At 36.1% G+C, this 20,999-nt stretch overlaps 2 protein-coding genes across 2 annotated transcripts; both read left to right on the top strand.

Annotated features, from left to right (window-relative positions):
• The first annotated feature begins 1,922 nt into the window (after positions 1-1,922).
• Positions 1,923-7,021, top strand: LOC114472092 (chromosomal protein D1). Its single transcript, XM_028461189.1, has 2 exons — positions 1,923-2,050; positions 3,903-7,021. The coding sequence occupies exon 2, from the start codon at positions 3,944-3,946 to the stop codon at positions 5,183-5,185; it is 1,242 nt and encodes a 413-aa protein (XP_028316990.1). The 5' UTR covers positions 1,923-2,050; positions 3,903-3,943; the 3' UTR covers positions 5,186-7,021.
• Positions 7,022-14,247: 7,226 nt separating this feature from the next.
• Positions 14,248-20,605, top strand: LOC114472392 (uncharacterized). Its single transcript, XM_028461640.1, has 5 exons — positions 14,248-14,431; positions 15,079-15,835; positions 17,256-17,450; positions 17,536-17,758; positions 19,723-20,605. Exons 2-5 carry the CDS (start codon positions 15,196-15,198, stop codon positions 19,913-19,915), a joined length of 1,251 nt encoding a protein of 416 aa, XP_028317441.1. The 5' UTR covers positions 14,248-14,431; positions 15,079-15,195; the 3' UTR covers positions 19,916-20,605.
• Positions 20,606-20,999: the final 394 nt, after the last annotated feature.

Here is a 20,999-nt window from a genome sequence, read left to right as displayed (position 1 = left end):
TAGAAACTTTCAAAAATAAATTTGATAGAAGAAGAGAAAAATAATCAAGCAAACTAATTTAATTCATTATGTGAACAACAAGATGTCAGCATCGAAGCGTCTTTAAAAATAGTGACGTGGAATGTTTTCCTGTCTGCATCCATCAAAGTTTTTCCAAGAAAGGAAAATTAGTGAACCAGTATTGTCAGAGGAGGTCCTTGATGTCTGTTAGTGTTAAAATTGTCTAGTATGTACCCCTAAAAGCACAGACTACATCTCTAATCTGAGGCACAGAATAATGGAGTTAGGAGGACCAATCTGTGGTGGGGTTTCCACTCTATGTGATTTAAAACAGGTAACTCTGTTTACAACAATATTCCTTATGATATTAACTATTCAGCAACAAAATACTTGTGAGACGCACTGGATTATTAAGTCAACTCCATGGAACGGAATGAGGAAGACAGAAAAAACAAAAACTACAAAAGGCTAGTCTGCAGGTGTCTATCCAAATACATGTTTTTTATTTAACGAGGATGATCTCACCAACTTTCACAATCTCTTTATTTTTTACTAATTATTATTTACTCAGGTAAGTCATTATACCAATTTTCATTTGCAATGATTACCTGGTTAAGTGGCAAAAAATATGGAACAAATATACTAACATATAAGGATTACATTAACAAAGAGCAAATAATTTAAAGAGTAACTGAACCCCAAACCACTTTTTTTCTGCTGAAAACACATTTATTTCATTATGAAGTAATAGTGTTACTTATCGATTTGTATACAAATTCTGACATTTTTGTCAAAGTATTTCCATTTGGCATATATTTTTCCCCATCCAAATGAACTACAAACAAATAACGTATTTGTGTTATTGATATAATATGAACCTCACATGCAGCATCCATCATTTCTACCTACATTGAACAAATTTGTACAGAGAAACGGTGTCTTGCATAATCACAATTTTTATATAAAATCACAAAAATGGTTAGTTAATTACAACAGAGAGACCATATGTGCTACAGATTTGCATCTTGCACCAAAATGTTGCCCCAATACTGAAGAAACTTTAAGCCTATTGCAAATCATCATCAAAAAAATGTAAAAGTTATAAAACAATTCTCCTCTCACCATTTTTTAGCTTAATTGACACTAAACTTGCTACAGCAAATCTTCAGAAAATCCTACACAAATAATCCACACAGATTTGTGATTTATCAAAAATTGAGCGCATCAAAATGTTTGACTGTAAACAGTTATGGAAACATATATTGCAATTCTTGCTAAATACATTTTTAATGTTCATCAAAAAAAAAAAACATTATTTTGGAGTCATTGCAAATGATGTCTGGAAAAATCTGACTTTTATTTTCAATGCCTGTTTTTTTTTTATTTTATTTTTTTTTTAACAGTATTTTCAATTTCACTCTTTCTGATTTATTAACCAATAGTGCTAATAATTATGCTCGAGAAGAAGTTTTAAACATATAAACCTCAGAGTCGTCTTTTACTAATATATAACTCATTAACACAGATCATCGTCTCTTGTGCTAGAAATTGAGATTTCTCAACTTGATGTAAAATTCACATATTCAGCTAATATTGTAAAACGCTAAAGCACTTTTTAAATCCCGCTATTTAATTTTGCCTAAAATTGCCTGACTCCGACCCATTTTCATTTTATTTCATTAATTTAAATTGTTGATCTTTTCGCTGTTACACACCAGACTGTATACTGGATAGTGACGCACCCAGAAAACGGTGCATGTATTTTAGCTCAATTTTTGTTTTTTGTTTGAGTCTTGAAACTCTTCGGTATTTTTATATAGACTGGTAATATTTCTAGCTTAAATTAAATCAATTTTACCATTAAGTTACTATTTTTAATTTCAAAAATGTGTTTATCTGGCTCTTTTATTAAACCGTCGCAACCGGAACTGTTGACGCTGTGTTCGTGTTGTTGGTTTTTACGGCACTTCCTGAATGTCACGGACAGCCGGAAGAGGTCTGAATTTGAACAGCCATCACAGCAACAATACACGCGCAATTTTCTTCTACGGTACGTTTGCTCCATTTAATTATAAGTAAAACATGATTAAATTACGCAGAATGGAGTTTCTACGAGATGAAATGTTTTCTGGAATCGTGTGGGTTTATCTTTGACCGGCCGTTTCCTACTCATGTTACAGCCTTCGACTTGGATATAGACTATTTCCTGGAAAACAATTGCATGCACTGCTGTTTTAGCAGTTCAATGCCTTTAAGCGTTGACCGATGTTTTCTCGCATTTAGGCATTTGTTTAGCATTTGTGTATAATTTTTAGAGAATATTTTGAGTATTTTAAACTGCAAATATACGCCTTAAATGTGCATTTTTAATAATATTCCTGTAGCGGTACTGAAGGGACTGAGCACTTTCCCGCCCTTGAGTGAGGGGAGAACCAGGAAGTAGACGGAGCGGATGCGACCGTTTAATACATGCATTAGACCCCCTTAAAATACGCAAAAAAACCACGCGTGGACGGCGCTTTTCTGTGGTAGTATTGTGACGGGAGAGTAAACAATCCATCTTTGTTCTGGGAGTGGTGAATTCTGAAACATGTGGAGTAGTGTGCTGGATTTAAAATTGTATCTTCCTTTCTCTACCGTTTCCCACAAACCACGCCCACTAAATAGTTGCATGCAGATAAGTTGATCTGCTGTTTATTAGTCAAATAATATATTTATTTAATTATCTTCCACCCAGTTTATTATTTATTTTTTTAAAAAAAACGTAAATTTTAATTTATGCTTTTTTTTGTTATTGTAGTGTCTAATTTATCTTATGTGATTATTACTGTACTGTGTATAACCTACTAATATTTTATTTATTCAAGTAAATGTTTAAAGGAATTTTATTTTATTATTTATTTATTTTTTGGACAGAATTTGTATTTAATGTTTATGAAATGCAAAGCTCTCAGTGAAAACCGTTTGAGTTGTAATAGTGATATTTTAAACACTGCCTCTAGATGAGGTGTATAAATGAGCAAATAATTCAGTTGTAGATATCCAAGTCCATTTTAAAGTCAAATATCTAATGAAAATCCACAATTTTTGCAGGGGCTCACAATTTTTCAAGTGCCTTTGTCACACTACTGCAGTCCATTTTAATCTGTCAAAAGAAATGTAACTGTCTAAAATTCTTTCTCACAAACACGGACACAATTCTTCTAATTTACACACAGATTGGTCACAAAATCAAAAAACCTTGAAGTGTAGAGTGATATCTGTCACTTATTGCTTTTAAATGAGGGTGAACATTTTAATAAACAGTCAATAAATACTAGAATCAAGTATATTCTAGTATATATATAAATATTTCAACATTTAAACAGACTAAACCACTAACGTCTACTGAAAGTATCATCACATTTAGGGGTGTGAAAAAAAAATCGATTTCACGCTGTATCACGATTTTTGGGTGCCGATTTATACCAATATATCGATAATCGTAGTATCGTCATATCGTGAGATAATCGTTATCGTGAGTTTTTTTTTATTGTATCATGAGGTACCCAGCGGTTTCCCACCCCTAGTCTAGATCCATTTCTTCCGCATTCTAATGACAAAATTTGGTAATTATAAGATTAAAATAAAATACATAGAAAACATATCAAATATTAACACATATCACCATTTGATTATAATATAATTTTTAAAACTGCATTATTTTTTTTTCCTTTTGGCACAAGCATTATTTTCATTCAACATCACAATTTAAAAATATATATATATATAAATGCTCATATACTGTGTGCACACAATGTAATTGTTATGTTAAAATCCTGAATTACTAATGTCTTTGTCAATTAAGTTAATTATACATATTTGAAATAAAGTCATTCATTTTATATCTGGTTTTTGTACAGGTGCAGCCCAACAGCAGTAGTCCAAACGGAAAGTTAGCAGCATGGAAGAAGACATTGCTATAGCAGAGGCAGAACAAGTTCATGACGCGACTGATGAAAATGAGGTTGGTGTGGAAGTGCCCAACAATAATCCAGTCAAAAGGGGAAGAGGAAGACCATCTGGTGCCATGAAGCCGAAGGACACACCCAATGGCGAGTCTGGGACAAAGAAAAGAGGGCGTCCAAAACTTTCCAGTGTAGAAGGTCCAGAAGAGGATGAATCCAAGAAATCAGGCGAAAGCCTGGGAGATGGTTCACCTAAAACAAGGGGCCGGCCAAAAAAGTCACTCAGCCAAAGTCCAGGTGATGAACCTGCTGAAGACTTACCAAATGGCAGCACTGGGAAACAAAAAAGAGGACGTCCAAAAGGATCTTCAAAGCGTAAGCTTAAAAGTGAGGAAGACGGTGGTGCGACACAGAAGAAAAGAGGTCGACCAAAGGGCTCTTCAGACAAGGCGAGTGCTGAGGGCGATGATGCAGTTGGTGAAGGTACGGCTGGAGGCAGGCGGAGGAAAGCTGTTACACCTCAGAGAGGAAGAGGGAGGCCCAAAAAAACGGATGCATCTCCATCAGCAAAGGGCTCTCAGGGAGTAAAAAGAGGAAGAGGTCGGCCTAAAGGCTCTACCAGCAAGACAGCCTCTGCGTACAAGGGTCATCGTAAAATAGGTAGACCACGGAAAATACTTAGCACACCTGTTAAGGGCAAGAAGCGTGGTCGGCCACGCCTGAACGCACTGCCGGTAAAAAGAGGCAGGCCGAGGAAGCACCCCCTCCCCACTGCAGAGGAGCTTAAAAAGCCAAGAGTGTGGAAGCCTCTGGGAAGGCCCAGAAAATACCCCCGGGAGGATCTTCCAGAAGGAGTTTCTGCCGCCCCTCGTCGCAGCCGCGGGCGGCCTCGTAAAGCTGAGTCTAAAAAAGGAGCACATTTGCGCAAGGGTTTGTCACCTGCTTATGATGGTCCTCCAAGAAAAAGGGGTCGTCCTAAAAAAAGCGAGGTGGACACGCCCAGCAAAAAGCGAGGTCGTCCCAAAGGGTCGCCCAACAAAGCCAAAAGTCCTACGCAGCTCGATGGCGTTCTCTTACACTACTCTGAAGACGAAACAGATTCCCCTGCAGTCGGAGAGGAAGTGGAAACAGAAGGTGTAGAAAAGGTGGTGGAAGATTTCAGTCATGCGGTTGCCATGGATACAGAAGAGACTTTCGTTCACCAGGATGCAAGCGGTGATGATAGTGACCAGGCTTGATGAACAATCTTGGTCTGACCAAAAGTTAAAAAAAATAAATAAATCTGTAGTAATTGCAGATGAAAACATAGCCAGGGGAAGCAAACCATGCTTTTAACATTTTGTCCATTGGTTAGAATTAGAGCCTCTGAAGCTGTTCCATTGTTTTAACTAACATGTTTGTCATCATTGATGATTTTAATGATTTTTACTTTTTCTGATGAGGCAAAAAAAAAGTAACATTTTTGTTGAGCAGTCATGTGGAAGTTAAAAATATAGACTGACTGTTCTGTCATTTCACACCTTCCATAATTAGTATTTGTCTGCTTGGGTTACAGTAAAACTAATCTCTTTGCAGGTAGCTGGAAAATCAATTGATGGAGATGAGTGTTCTAAACAGACTTAAGATGGAAAGGAAAACTTCATTAAATAAGAACCGTCTCTTTGATAATGTCATCATTATTTCTTTTGATCTGTCCTTAAATCTTTTTCCCTTTTGGTTTAGTTTTCATGTTTGATAAAGTAGTGTAAGATCACCTTCTACTTTAATTAGCTAGCCCGAGTAAAGGTTAACTGGAGGAAAAGTAGGCCTTTTTTATCTTGTAGTTGACAAGTAGTATAGCAGTTAGCCAAATGTAGGACACAGTTTAACTCAAAATGTATTTTCCTTCATTTTATTATCTATTTACTGTTTGTATTGTTGATATCTTTGTAAGAAATTTGTGATCACATAAAAAACTGCGGCCAACCCTTACGCCCTCCCACCTGAAGTTTCTTGCAAGTTTTTAATCTGTAAGTTTTAAATGAACGTTTGTTTTTTTAAGCATTCTGGCCCACAGATGAGTTGTTTCGATCTCAGTGCAAAGTTTTTAAAACGTGAGCAACAGCACTGTAAATTCTTGATTTAGAAAAATAAAGTAGCAAGAAGCCCAAGTAAATATACAATACCGTTGTTCAAAATGTAATAATGTGGCTGTTAACAAGTTTGTCTGTTTTTTTTTTTTGCATTGATGTGAACACACTTTATTGCCCTTTCAGGTGAGATCATCTGCAATATTTCTTTATTTTTGTAATTGAGATTAACATTTATTTCGTTGAGTCTTGCATCTCCCGTGGCTCGTTATTGCCACATTGAAGAAAAACTTACAAGGAAGAATTAAAATGTGCATTTCATATGATTAAAAATAAGATTTTAACTTCCTGTATGTATTTGTGAACTGCAACATTTAAAATTAACTTGGCTTTTTCCTTTGGTGCCACTAATGTGCAGTTTTAGTCTTTTTCCGGGACACATTTTTATGTCTTCGATGAGGGATTTAGTGACTTAAATGTTATATTTTAAATAGTATTACACAGCTGATTGTGTTGAAACATTTGTTTTTGCCTTATTTGTTTTGAATGTATAATTAAAAGAGTCTGGTGTAGCCTGTTGGTTTGGGGCTCTTTTTGAAATTATATTCTTGCATGGATTAGCCCCAATTCTATGTTGAATGAATTACTCTAAACTATGACACCATTTCATTTGTAACAGTTGGAGTCATTACTTTAATCTGAAGTATCTATGAAATTATTTAAAGGACGTTTAGTGTCCCTCATGAGACCAGATTCCCCTGTTGGAGTGACCTTGCAACAGTTATCTTGTATCATTTTTTTTTTTTGCTGTATATTAACAGTTCTCTGGGTTGGGTTAACTGTGGATGTTTCCAAAAGCCAAATTGTCTTTTTCACCAAAATTTGACCTTGTGTTGTAAACTGATTATAGGATGGAGTTTGCCTTTTTGTGAGTTTTGAACGAGACGTCAATAAATTGTGTGATTAAGGTCATTTGAAACAAAATGATCTTCGCATTTTGGGTTCTGAGCGTGTTGTGTGATTTTTCTTTGCTTATTTATGTCCAGAATGCGTGATTTATTAATATTAGCTTATGTTATTTAGTAGTTAAACTAACCTATGTGGGTCAGTGGTGGCCTAGTGGTTACAGAAGTGGGCTTGGAACAGGATGCTTGAAGGTTCAAATTCACTGTGGGGCCTTGAGCAAGTCTCCTACACCTAATTTGCTTACAGGACTCTCTTAAAAAAAGATTAATCTCAATGAGGCTTTCCTGGTTAAATAAAGGAAAAAAAAAACTTGCATAATCATGGTATTTTGTGTGCATTCTCATACAAAAGTAATTCAACTTTTTTTAAAAAATTAAATATGATTTTGTAAAGTAATATTTTACTGCTAAAAAGATACAAAAATTTATGATTGCATTTTTTTTTTAAAGTAATCTTAATTATTTCAGTTTTGAAAGCACATATAGGAATATAAACAGTTCCCTTTTGATTATTTGCATCACATGTAATGTTCAAAACGTTCTTGGGAACAGTGTAGAGATGTGGCAATATTACCATTCCTACTCAAGAAAGCAATTACCACATATAGGGAGATAGACAATCCTGGATGAGTATTCCTTAAACACAATATGGATAATTAAAAAAAACACCATAGACAAAAATATGCGACTGCAAAGTGGCTAAATAAAAGCAACAAAATAACTTGAACATTTCCGTGGGATGCGAAAAAGAATAGCCAACTCCTTTGGCTGTATGTGTTTACTGTCAATGAACAGAAGTTTGTACAGTACACATTACCAATAGATGAGATACATGTAGTCGGTATTCAAAAAAAAATGAACAGCATCACATTGACCAACAAACAAACTTTTATTTAGAGCCAAGGTTACAGACATTGTGCAGAGCAAGATTTGAACCAGGTTCCACTTGCTGATAATCACTTGAAGGAAGATAGAAGTAGGGTTTGATCCAGGGTTGGGGTCAATTTTATATTTGTAATGGCGTAATTGATAATTAATTACAATAATGGTGTAATTATAATTGAAATTGTGCTTGATACAATTCGTTGGTGTTGTAAATGTAATTTATTTCAGATGATTGACTTTGTACTTGTAGTTGGCATGAAATTTAAAAAAAAACTCTATGGTTTACACATATTACATAGCACTCACACTGCTCTCAGGCCAGCCTTGTTTATTTGCTTTCCCATAGCCTTACCTCCGTTTTGAGGCGTTTGAAATTTTTTTTGCCGTTTTTATGCCTTACTATAGCATTACCTCCGTTTAAAGGTGTTTGAATTTTTTTAGCCGTTTTTATGCCTTACTATAGCCTTTCCTCTGTTTTGAAGCGTTTTAAATTTTTTCGCCCTTTTTATGCCTTATAATAGCCTTCGTTTTAAAGGTTTTGAAATTTTTTCGCAGGTTTTTATGCCTTACTATAGCCTTACCTTAGTTTTTAGGCGTTTGAAATTTTTTCACACGTTTTTATGCCTTACTATAGCCTTACCTCCTTTTCGAAGGGTTTTAAAATTTTTTTGCCGTTTTAATGCCTTACTATAGCCTTACCTTCGTTATGATGCTTTTGAAATTTTTTCACCGTTTTTATGCCTTCCTATAGCCTTACTTCCGTTTTAAGGTGTTTGAATTTTTTTAGCCGTTTTTATGCCTTACTATAGTCTTACCTTAGTTTTTAGGCGTTTGAAATTTTTTTGCACGTTTTCATGCCTTACTATAGCCTTTCTTCTGATTTTAGGCGTTTTAAATTTTTTTGCCATTTATAGGCCTTACTATAGCCTTACCTCCGTTTTAAGGCGTTTTTAAATTTTTTGCCGTTTTTATGCCTTACTATAGCCTTACCTTTGTAATGATGCTTTTGAAATTTTTTCACCGTTTTTATGCCTTCCTAAAGCCTTACCTCCGTTTTGAAGCGTTTTAAATTTTTTGCCGATTTTATGGCTTACTATAGCCTTACCTTAGTTTTTAGGCGTTTGAAATTTTTTCACACGTTTTTATGCCTTACTATAGCCTTACCTCCTTTTCGAAGGGTTTTAAATTTTTTTTGCCGTTTTAATGCCTTACTATAGCCTTACCTTCGTTATGATGCTTTTGAAATTTTTTCACCGTTTTTATGCCTTCCTATAGCCTTACTTCCGTTTTAAGGTGTTTGAATTTTTTTAGCCGTTTTTATGCCTTACTATAGTCTTACCTTAGTTTTTGGGCGTTTGAAATTTTTTCACACGTTTTTATGCCTTACTATAGCCTTACCTCTGTTTTGAGGCGTTTGAAATTTTTTCGCCCTTTTTATGCCTTACTCTAGCCTTAACTCCGTTTTTAGCTGTTTGAAATGTTTTCGCACGTTTTCATGCCTTACTATAGCCTTACCTCCGTTTTTAGGCGTTTTAATTTTTTTGCCCTTTTTAATGCCTTACTATAGCCTTACTTTCGTTTTAAGGTGTTTGAATTTTTTTAGCCGTTTTTATGCCTTACTATAGCCTTACCTTAGTTTTTAGGCGTTTGAAATTTTTTCACACGTTTTTATGCCTTACTATAGCCTTACCTCCTTTTTGAGGTGTTTGAATTTTTTCAGCCGTTTTTATGCCTTACTATAGCCTTACCTTTGTTTTTAGGCGTTTGAAATTTTTTCGCCCTTTTTATGCCTTACTATAATCTTACCTTAGTTTTTAGGCGTTTGAAATTTTTTTGCACGCTTTCATGCCTTACTATAACCTTTCTTCTGATTTGAGGCGTTTTAAATTTTTTTAACATTTATAGGCCTTACTATAGCCTTACCTCCGTTTTAAGGCGTTTTTAAATTTTTTGCCGTTTTTATGCCTTACTATAGCCTTACTTTTGTAAAGAAGCTTTTGAAATTTTTTCACCGTTTTTATGCCTTCCTAAAGCCTTACCTCCGTTTTGAAGCGTTTTAAATTTTTTGCCGATTTTATGGCTTACTATAGCCTTACCTCCGTTTTAAGGTGTTTGAAATTTTTTCGCAATTTTTTTTGCCTTACTATAGCCTTACCTTAGATTTTAGGCGTTTGAAATTTTTTTGCACGTTTTTATGCCTTACTATAGCCTTACCTCCGATTTGTTGCGTTTGAAATTTTTTTGCAGGTTTTTATGCCTTACTATAGCCTTACCTCCGTTTTGAAGCGTTTGAAATTTTTTTGCACGTTTTTATGCCTTACTATAGCCTTACCTCCGTTTTGAAGCGTTTGAAATTTTTTTGCAGGTTTTTATGCCTTACTATAGCCTTACCTCCGTTTTGAAGCGTTTGAAATTTTTTCACGCGTTTTTATGCCTTACTATAGCCTTACCTCCGTTTTGAAGCGTTTGAAATTTTTTTGCACGTTTTTATGCCTTACTATAGCCTTACCTCCGTTTTGAAGCGTTTGAAATTTTTTTGCAGGTTTTTATGCCTTTATCTAGCCTTACTTTAGATTTTAGGCGTTTGAAATTTTTTCACACGTTTTCATGCCTTACTATAGCCTTACCTTAGTTTTTAGGCGTTTGAAATTTTTTCACACGTTTTCATGCCTTACTACAGCCTTACCTTAGTTTTTAGGCATTTGAAAAATTTTCGCACGTTTTTTTGCCTTACTATAGCCTTACCTCCGTTTTGAAGCGTTTGAAAATTTTTTGCAGGTTTTTTTGACTTTATCTAGCCTTACTTTAGATTTTAGGCGTTTGAAATTTTTTCACACGTTTTCATGCCTTACTACAGCCTTACCTCCGTTTTGAGGCGTTTGAAATTTTTTTACACGTTTTTATGCCTTACTATAGCCTTACCTCTGTTTTAAGGCGTTTGAATATTTTTAGCCGCTTTTATGCCTTACTATAGCCTTACCTCCGTTTTGAAGCGTTTGAAATTTTTTCGCAGGTTTTTATGCCTTAGTATAGCCTTACTTTAGATTTTAGGCGTTTGAAATTTTTTTTACACGTTTTTATGCCTTACTATAGCCTTACCTCCTTTTTGAGGTGTTTGAATTTTTTCAGCCATTTTTATGCCTTACTATAGCCATACCTTTGTTTTTAGGCGTTTGTAATTTTTTCGCCCTTTTTATGCCTTACTATAATCTTACCTTAGTTTTTATGCGTTTGAAATTTTTTTGCACGTTTTTATGCCTTACTATAGCCTTACCTCCGTTTGAAGGGTTTTAAAAAATTTTTGCCGTTTATATGCCTTACTATAGCCTTACCTCCGTTTGAAGGGTTTTAAAAATTTTTTGCCGTTTATATGCCTTACTTATAGCCTTACCTCCGTTTTGAAGCGTTTGAAATTTTTTTGCACGTTTTTTTGCCTTACTATAGCCTTACCTTAGTTTTGAAGCGTTTGAAATTTTTTCGCAGGTTTTTATGCCTTACTATAGTTTTACCTTAGTTTTTAGGCGTTTGAAATTTTTTCAGCCGTTTTTATGCCTTACTATAGCCTTACCTTAGTTTTTAGGCGTTTGAAATTTTTTTGCACGTTTTCATGCCTTACTATAGCCTTTCTTCTGATTTGCGGAGTTTCAAATGTTTTTGCCATTTATAGGCCTTACTATAGCCTTACCTCCGTTTTAAGGCGTTTTTAAATTTTTTGCCGTTTTTATGCCTTACTATAGCCTTACCTTTGTAATGATGCTTTTGAAATTTTTTCAGCGTTTTTATGCCTTCCTAAAGCCTTACCTCCGTTTTTAGGCGTTTTAATTTTTTTCACCCTTTTTATGCCTTACAATAGCCTTACCTCCTTTTTGAGGCGTTTTAAATTTTTTGCCGTTTTTAAGGCTTACTATAGCCTTCCCTTAGTTTTTAGGCGTTTGAAATTTTTTCACACGTTTTTATGCCTTACTATAGCCTTATCTTAGTTTTTAGGCGTTTGAAATTTTTTTGCCGTTTTTATGCCTTACTATAGCCTTACCTCTGTTTTAAGGCGTTTGAATTTTTTTAGCCGCTTTTATGCCTTACTATAGCCTTACCTCCGTTTTGAAGCGTTTGAAATTTTTTCGCAGGTTTTTATGCCTTAGTATAGCCTTACCTCCTTTTTGAGGAGTTTGAATTTTTTCAGCCGTTTTTATGCCTTACTATAGCCTTACTTTAGATTTTAGGCGTTTGAAATTTTTTTTACACGTTTTTATGCCTTATTATAGCCTTACCTCCTTTTTGAGGTGTTTGAATTTTTTCAGCCGTTTTTATGCCTTACTATAGCCTTACCTTTGTTTTGAAGCGTTTTAAATTTTTTCGCAGGTTTTTATGCCTTACTATAGCCTTTCTTCTGATTTGTGGCGTTTTAAATTTTTTCGCCATTTATAGGCCTTACTATAGCCTTACCTCCGTTTTAAGGCGTTTTTAAATTTTTTGCCGTTTTTATTCCTTACTATAGCCTTACCTTTGTAATGATGCTTTTGAAATTTTTTCACCGTTTTTATGCCTTCCTAAAGCCTTACCTCCGTTTTAAAGCGTTTGAAATTTTTTCGCAGGTTTTTATGCCTTACTATAGCCTAACCTCCGTTTTGAAGCGTTTGAAATTTTTTTGCACGTTTTTTTGCCTAACTATAGCCTTACCTTAGTTTTGAAGCGTTTTCAATTTTTTCGCCGTTTTTATGCCTTACTATAGCCTTACCTTAGTTTTGAAGCGTTTGAAATTTTTTTGCACGTTTTCATGCCTTACTATAGCCTTTCTTCTGATTTGCGGAGTTTTAAATTTTTTTGCCATTTATAGGCCTTACTATAGCCTTACCTCCGTTTTAAGGCGTTTTTAAATTTTTTGCCGTTTTTATGCCTTACTATAGCCTTACCTCCGTTTTTAGGCGTTTTAATTTTTTTCACCCTTTTTATGCCTTACAATTGCCTTACCTCCTTTTTGAGGCGTTATAAATTTTTTCGCACGTTTTTATGCCTTCCAATAGCCATATCTCCGTTTTGAGGCATTTGAAATTTTTTCGCACGTTTTTATGCCTTACTATTGCCTTACCTCTGTTTTTAGGCGTTTTAAATTTTTTGCCGTTTTCATGGCTTACTATAGCCTTACTTCTGTTTTGAGACGTTTGAAATTTTTTTCGCCCTTTTTATGCCTTACTAAAGCCTTACCTCCCTTTTGAGTCGTTTTAAATTTTTTCGCGCATTTTCATGCTTTACTATTGCCTTTCCTCCGTTTTTTGGCATTCTCTGGCCATACGATGGCCTTACCTTCGTTTTGAGGTATTTTAAATTTTTTCGCCCGTTTTTTTGCTTTACTGTAACCTTACCTTTGTTTTGAGGCTGTTTTAATTTTTCCGGCTTTTTTTTTTTTTTTTTTTTATCCCTTACCTTGCCTTACTTCCGTTTTGAGACGTTTTAAATTTTTTTGCCGTTTTTATCCCTTACTATAGACATACCTTCATTTTTTGGTGATGCGAAAAAAAAAACTACTTGGGATGTATGTGTTTATTGTTCATGAACAGACATTTGTACACATTAACAAAAGATAAAATATTTGTTGTCAGTATTCACAAATAATGAACAGCATTACATTCACCCACTGAGCAATTAACACACTTTTATTTTGAGCCATAGTGCAGTGCAAGATTCATACCAGGTTCCACTTGATGATCAAGGAAGGTAGAGTATATAGGGTCTGATCACAGAAGTCCTGTGGCAAAAGTCCTATTGTGAATGCAAAGTATGGGCTTAATACAGCACACAAAGTATAATTTTAAGAAAGAGGAAGATTGTAGCAACATTTTAAGCTAAAAATTGGGGCTGTAGCTGCAGGATTAAAGCTTTAACAGCAGTTTTCCTCAAAGTTCATGAGCATTAGTTGCCACTATCTACAGCACTAAGTCCTGCAAAAGCAGTCTAATTCTTATAAAACCTTTAATTACATTAAAAGTAGGAGAGTTGACATTTTACAAATTAGTTATCATCATTGTCACAAAGCAGCAGAACATTCTGACTCCCACAATAATAATAATAATAATAATAATATCAAAAAATTTAAAAGATACCAAAAATAAATCCCATAAAATGAAATCAGTTTACTCACTTTTCATTACTTCATCACTTTTGCAAAACTCACATTTTCATTTAAATTAACATTCGAATAGACATACTTCACGTATAATGTACATGCTTAAGTTGGTATATATTTTCTGTAAATTGGTATACAATTATTATATAATTTTTCCTTTTTATAATAAAACGTTCCTTCTTAATCTGCCTATAAATAAAGCTAAACAAACAAACAACTGCGAGACTACGTGATGACGTCACGGTCGTGGGCGGTCTACTTGTGACGCTCTCAGGTGTCTCGGCGGAGTGATACTTTTCTATTTCCGAGTGTGTAAACGTTCAGTGGAAAGAACACCTGGCTTCACCTGACAGCTAATTTAATGTCTCTTTTCTCTGGGTAAAACAACGGGTTCAGCTTCAGATACAGCGACTTTTGGTGATGTTAACGGAGGAACTACAGCGGGTACGTACGGTAACGTTCATGTTAACTTCTTTGTTGGTTAAAACTTGACGGAAACAAGAGTTGCTCAACTAGTTTTAGCTGTAACTACATTCCTCAGTCAGGACTGCTCCATAACGCTCTCCTAGTCTGTGAAACACCTTCAGTATTTTGAACATGCCAATACATTAATGTTGTCTTTAGTAAATATATATATATCATTTTGATACGGGGTTCAAAGGTATGTAAAGCGTTTTGTCATTGCTGAAACTCCTGAGGAAAAAATAAAAAATTAAAGTTTAATTATAAATTAAAAAATAATAATAAATGTATAATTTTCTGCCTCATCACATTTTTTTTTTAATTATATCTTTCTCTGCCGTTTTTCAAACCGTTTTTTTTTTTTAATTATTATTTATTTTCTATTGAAAAGATGCAATAGCAACTGCTACAGTGATTTGTCAACGCAAGTGGACAGTTTCAGATTATTATTTGTCACTATTAGTAAAAATGTAGAAACTCCAACTTGTTTGTCAGCCTGTGTCAGGCCTGGAAAGGCCTTTTGTGGCTGCACACCCTTGATAAACATTGGACTTTGATTTCCCCTCTCCCTATTTCTGTTTATGGGGGTGAAGAAACGATGCTTTAACAGTGCATTCTCTACCTTGCAGATGAATCAGCAAATGTTACCAGAAAGGATGTTTTGCAGCTGCACGAGGATCCATTATTAGTCTCTTGGCTGTACACCACTGGTTGAAAGGAGAAAACTTTGAGTCAAAGGCTTGAGAATGTCAAGTGGTGTCGTTGCGGTTTTGCCTGAGGATGCTGCACTTTTACCTGCGGGTCCAATTTTAGAGCTGGACTCTGCAGTAAATATAAACCTTGAAGATGTCAGCAGTGCAGAAGAGGACGATGAGGAGAAAGAATTAAAAATTAGCTCTGCCCATTTCGAGCCAGCAACCTTACCTTGGTCAGAAGACAAAAATAAAAACGTTGTGATGGGCAAAGGTAAATTGTGGTCAGAAAAAGAAGGTTGGGATCCTGAGGAGAGGGACACAGGGTTCAGTGGGGGAAGCCAGGACCTTTCAGAGGAGCACAGCCAGACAGAAGACAACCTAAAGAACAAGGCCAAATGGAGGGAGAGCATGCCTGAGGGAGAAAGGTGGAGGGACGACGACAACGAGGTGGAGAAGCACGCCGACAAAGGAGATGGATCGTTAGCGGACGATGAGGAAGAGGAGGAAGAGGAAAAGGGGGATGAGAGTTTCACACCAAATGTGATGATAGTGCATCCGTCTGGCAAAGAGGCTGCAGAGGAGTCAAAGCGACACTTCAGAGATGTGGAGGAGGTGGAGAAGGAGCTGCAGATGGAGCCTGACTCAGCAGTGCAGGTTCATCAGGAGGGGACAGAAGACTATGACAAGTACTGTGAGTATCATCACACCTGCTGCATCAGCTTTGGGCCTCGTTTAAGTACGGTGTAAATCACCAGTTTCATTACGATATGATACAGTATATCCATTATTCACAACACGGGTAGGTACGAAATCACAAAGTCTGCAATGATTCGATTCAGGGGCCTTTGATTGATTCAAGACGGTAGCTGCGTTTCCATTACCCTTGGAAATGTGCAAAATCTAAATAGCGCAATAATTAAATGGTAATGGGAACGCCTGAATTTAAAATAAAAAAACTCAAAAATGGCAAAAAGGTTTTTACACTTTAATGAGGAGGTATTTCAGATGTTTCGATATTGAAATGTGTTGCAAAAGTGCTATGGAAACACCTTTTCCGCAAATACACATCACAGGGCACATGACCACTGCTCTCTGAGTAAACATGATGCGGTACGTGTAGACAGAAGAGGAGATCAGGACATTTCTTAGCATTACACTTAAAAAATGATTACTGGGGCGGTGTTTAGCTCAGTGGGTTGAGCGCCCGCCCCATGTACAGAGGCTATAGTTCCTCACCTGCAGCGGGTCCAGGTTCGATTCCCGGCCTGGGACCCTTTCCTGCGTGTCATTCCCTGCTCTCTCTGACCCCTTTCCTGTCAAGCAACTGTCATATAAAGGCCACTAGAGCCAAAAAAATCCTTTAAAAAAAAAAAAAAAAAAAAAAAAAAATGATTACTGTCATATTAGACGTGAACCAACAAAGGAATACAGAGTGTTATAAGGAGGTTGGGAGCGTCCATCTTCCTGCAGTGAAGTCTCGCGGGATGAGATTTCACGAGTTACGAGGCTCCTGCCCAAAACAACCTTCACTGGAAACGTTGAAAGCGCAATTATACTTTGTTTACATTTAGAAATATCACTTTTATTTAGCAAAAATCTGTAATGGAAACCCAGCTAATGTTATAAACCTATTTAACATTATTAGAATAGTTAAATTTTACCTACAAAAATCATTATGGAAATTAAGATGAATCATTGATTTAATTTTTCTGTGTAGAATGTATAATACAACATTGCCAAAAATGTATTTAGCAAGAGTTTGAAATGCATTTGGATGCACTAAAAGTGTTTGCCTCTCCTTATATAATCAATATTTTATTTTTTTTTCCAAGCAGAATTTGAAAAAGTAAAATCTGTCACAAGCAGGAAACCTTTGCAGTGATGCGGAAAAAGAAATAAAGATTGTTTCAGTAAAAATTGGTTTTAAAATGCAGATGGAAAAGATTTACCCTGACTGAAAATAAAACAGAATAAGATCAATCTGCCTTTTAGCTGATGAGAACAAAGTAAATAAAATGTGACATAAAAAACATTTCCAATCACTGATATTGTGTTGCTGAGTCATGCTCATCCCACTCTGTGAAGTTGCTGACTGTGTCCTTCCTCCTCAGACTTGTGTGAGGATCTGTGCAGTGAGAAAGTGAGGGTGGTTTTGGCCACAGTGGCAGGAGCGCTCCTCTTCCCTCTCCTGGTTTGGGGGGGGTTTGCCCTCCTTCCTTTTGACCCCCCCCTGCTGGAGAGCGCCCCCCTCAGGCTGATCTACACACTGCGCTGCGCGTTCTTCGCCACCATCCCTATTCTGCTTGGTAAGCTGTGGGAAAAACTTGTTGGACAAATGAGATGACACGATAGTGATCTGATGATGATGGTAGTGTGTGTGTGTTTGTGCAGGTGTGGTCGTGCAGGGCGTGGCTCGGCTGCGCTTCAGCTCACTCAGGCCAATGTTCCACAACACACTACACAACAGAGAGGTGGCAGTGCACTGGCACTATGTCAACGAATCGGCCGGGCTCTTTGTCTTCTACTTCCTACAGCTGGCTGTCATGGCAACCTACATCAGCCACGACCTGATTAAGCTGGTGCCGCTGCTCACCATCATTTTTGCCTTTGGCAGGTACGCACACCAGTTATACACTGTGGAACATCCTGTTGCTCTGCTGTTGGTGGACTGATATCTGCTGTCACTTTTTGTGGTTGTTTCACCTTTTTTATTCATGTCTTCTTGCTAGTTTGTGATTGATGGTTAATTATCTGTGATTATTTTGTCATTTTGTTGCATTTATGTTGTAGCTTTGACTTTATTTTTGTATCTAATTCAATGATTTCTCTAGTTTTGTGTGTTTTGGGGGTCTGTTTTAGGACCACCATCTAACCGTGTTTTCATGCTGTTTTGATCTATAAATAGTAATAACAGTTGTGCAAATTTAAGGTTTTTCCAAATATCTCAAAAAGGTATTGTTTGAAAAAAAAAAAAAAGTAAACATTGTAATTTATTGATGCTACTCTGCACTCAAACAAAGACATTAGTTTTGAGTCCTTATTTCACACCACAGATTAGTAGAGTCAGTTTGACATCCCTGGTTTAGATGAACTTTTACTCCTTTCTGATACATTTACCTAGTTACTCGGCTTTCCTTTAGAACAAGGTTTGGTTTAGTTTCTTGTTCAAGCACACTTTGATTTACGCAGAAGCCTGTCCTGGACCTCTGTGTTGGAGAAACTTCTCTATCTAAAGCTATCAGAGCTTGTGCACATCAATAATCAATCTGTAATTTAATGTTTAACTCGTCTGTGGCCTCCTGTTGTCACTTTGAACTGTGTTTGAACACCTGATTGTTCTTTCATAGCGTAATAACTTCTCTTTACATTGATACAGTTAAAAAGAACAAACTAGCATTTTTTTTTTTCAGAGTAACTCACACTTTGATGAAAAGTAAAAGGACTCAAATTAAAGATTGGAAAGCTTTATGACTAAAGTAGAAGACAAGTTAAGTAGCTACACATTAATAATAGTCTTATAAACAATGAATATTTTTACACTGTGAGCAGTTTGAGCTTTAACTATACTGATACTGATAACATGAGTAATAGATTATGCAGTTTGAAAAACCATGAAGTGAAAGAACGTACTGGGAGGACACTGGACGTCTTATTGCTTGTCTTTGGTAAAAGAACAATTTGCAGCTGAAACCTCTTCATGTCTGTTAACTGATCTAATCTGCTGAGAGCAGCAGCTTCAATAAAACCTGAAATTCATTTCAAATCAGTTCCTTGTTATGAAGCAATACTGTTCAAGTGAATTTAGGCCAAACGATGGGATTGATCCAACTCATCTGCCTGTTGCTTGTGCTTTTGGGAAAAAGACGGAGGTAAAGGGGGAGCGACACATGTATCTTTCTCCAAAATCATCTGCCCTGCTGTAAATAGCGAGTGTCTAGGAGTCGGGCAGTGGATTGGATCGTCTTCCTAGTAAACGTTCTGTTTAAAGCACTGATAAAATCCTAGTGTGTGCCTCATAGATCAATGATGGAACATAATTTACTCAAAAGAAACAAAAATGGTCAAAATTGCCACTTGAAAGTACGTAAACATTCAGTTTGTTGAAATGTTCCCGTGTTGCATTGTGGGATGTGGAGACACGTGCATTGAAGGGTTTTTACTTCATTCTGTTATCACATGAAATATCAGGAACAAATTATAACAAAAAAAAACTTCTATGCATCTGTTTACAAGACTCCACATCCCAAAATGCCAGTGTTTAGGGTGCAGACGGAAAATCAACTTTGAAACAGCAATTTTGACCTTTTTCCTTTCTTTTTGGAGTAAATGATGTGATCTGAGGCACACACTGATTTTATCTGAATTTTTTAAAAATGGAGGGTTGCAGCTTTAAGTTTTCTTGGGCAAAATACTGAAGTATCAAGTTGCACCCAGGCCACCACTGGTGAGCAGGACAGTGCATGAAGAGCTTTGAGACCTCTTCTTTAATGAGTCTGAGCTGATTTTATAAAGTTCCAGGGATGTTCCACCATGCTATTAGCTTCATGTTGGACTCTAACGTGTGGTTTTGTGCTGCAGGCTAATCTACTGGCTCTGCCTCGCACTGGGCAGCAGCATCAGAGGCCTCGGCTTTGGATTCTCCTTCTTTCCCATTCTGGTCATGCTGGGCGTCAACTTCTACTTCATCTGTTCCTCAGTGGGACAGGAGGCCATTTTCGATGTAGCACCGCTCACGACGCCTGCCCCTCTCAAGAGGAATTGGTGGGGTTAAAGAGATGCTGGACATTATGACTTAATAATAATCAAACTGCATTTACAGCCTGGTTCATTTCTTGTTTACTAAAAAAAAATGGTTTCTCTTTGGGTGTTTTGTAACGGGCGCATTTCAATCTTGAGCCAACACCTCAAGCGTATGAGTCACTTCACAAAATCAGTGTGACAGTTGACAAGTAAAAAAAACAAACATTCCAGGGTTTGATACGTGTCTCGATTAAATGACTTTACCGCATTCAAGTAAAAACATTGAATAATAAAAATGTCTATTTTTCACAGAATTTAGTGCATGTATTAGAATTACAGTTATTGAGGTTGATGAGTTAAAGCGACAGATTATTGATTCTCTAAACTTAGTAATGAATGGTTGGCTGATAAAACACTACACTGAAAGTAAAGATATGACAAACAAAGAGACCCAGTCAAAAGCTTAACATGGAATAGTTTGATTGATAAAACAATGCCTTAAAGTCTTTTAACTATAACATGTAAGGCACTGCTTCCATGTTTATGTCTGGAACTCTTCTGTTTACATTTTTGTTGTCTTCCAAAAATCTAAATAGTTATAATTTATTTTTGTTTCACTGCTTTTCATTGTGTACTGCTTCCTTTTTATACAGTTTAGTTACATCACTTTTTTTTCCTCTTACAGCTGTTTATTTTCTGTTAAAGTTGTATTTATATCCGAGACTCGTGAGTGTTTCCGTTTTATTAATCACATTTATTTCACAAAGCCTTTTTTTTGGGTTGTCTCCTTTGTGGTATTTTTTCTTTCTTTCTGACTTTAAACGAGCAAACATGATCAATATTTGGAGCCTAATAAAGTTTCATAAAGACACAAGATGCTGTTTAGTGTAAACGGAAACATGAAGTTTTAAAGTGCTGAGTTATGAAACGTGCATTGTTTTTTCCTTTCTTACGTAGGAGGAGATTTTTAAAAGTCTGTCAAGGGGCAAGTTTCAACAGCACTGACACAAACTCTGAAAAATGCAGCTCGGGCAGAGCGTGAGTTTACCTCAAGACAAACAGTCATGTGACATGCAAATAAAAACAAAGTCGTACGAGAGAAGGGCCACAATAGT

This window comes from Gouania willdenowi, chromosome 11 (genome assembly GCF_900634775.1).
Source record: "Gouania willdenowi chromosome 11, fGouWil2.1, whole genome shotgun sequence".
Classification (NCBI taxonomy): domain Eukaryota; kingdom Metazoa; phylum Chordata; class Actinopteri; order Blenniiformes; family Gobiesocidae; genus Gouania; species Gouania willdenowi.
Note: the sequence above shows the minus strand (reverse complement) of the source record. Positions and strands in the feature narration are given on the sequence as shown.

Coding starts and splice junctions, on each gene's coding strand:
- LOC114472092 (XM_028461189.1), top strand. CDS start 3,944: ATGGAAGAAGACATTGCTATAGCAGAGGCAGAACAAGTTCATGACGCG.
- LOC114472392 (XM_028461640.1), top strand. CDS start 15,196: ATGTCAAGTGGTGTCGTTGCGGTTTTGCCTGAGGATGCTGCACTTTTA. Junction 15,836..17,255: donor AGAAGACTATGACAAGTACT/GTGAGTATCATC, acceptor CTTCCTCCTCAG/ACTTGTGTGAGGATCTGTGC. Junction 17,451..17,535: donor CACCATCCCTATTCTGCTTG/GTAAGCTGTGGG, acceptor GTGTTTGTGCAG/GTGTGGTCGTGCAGGGCGTG.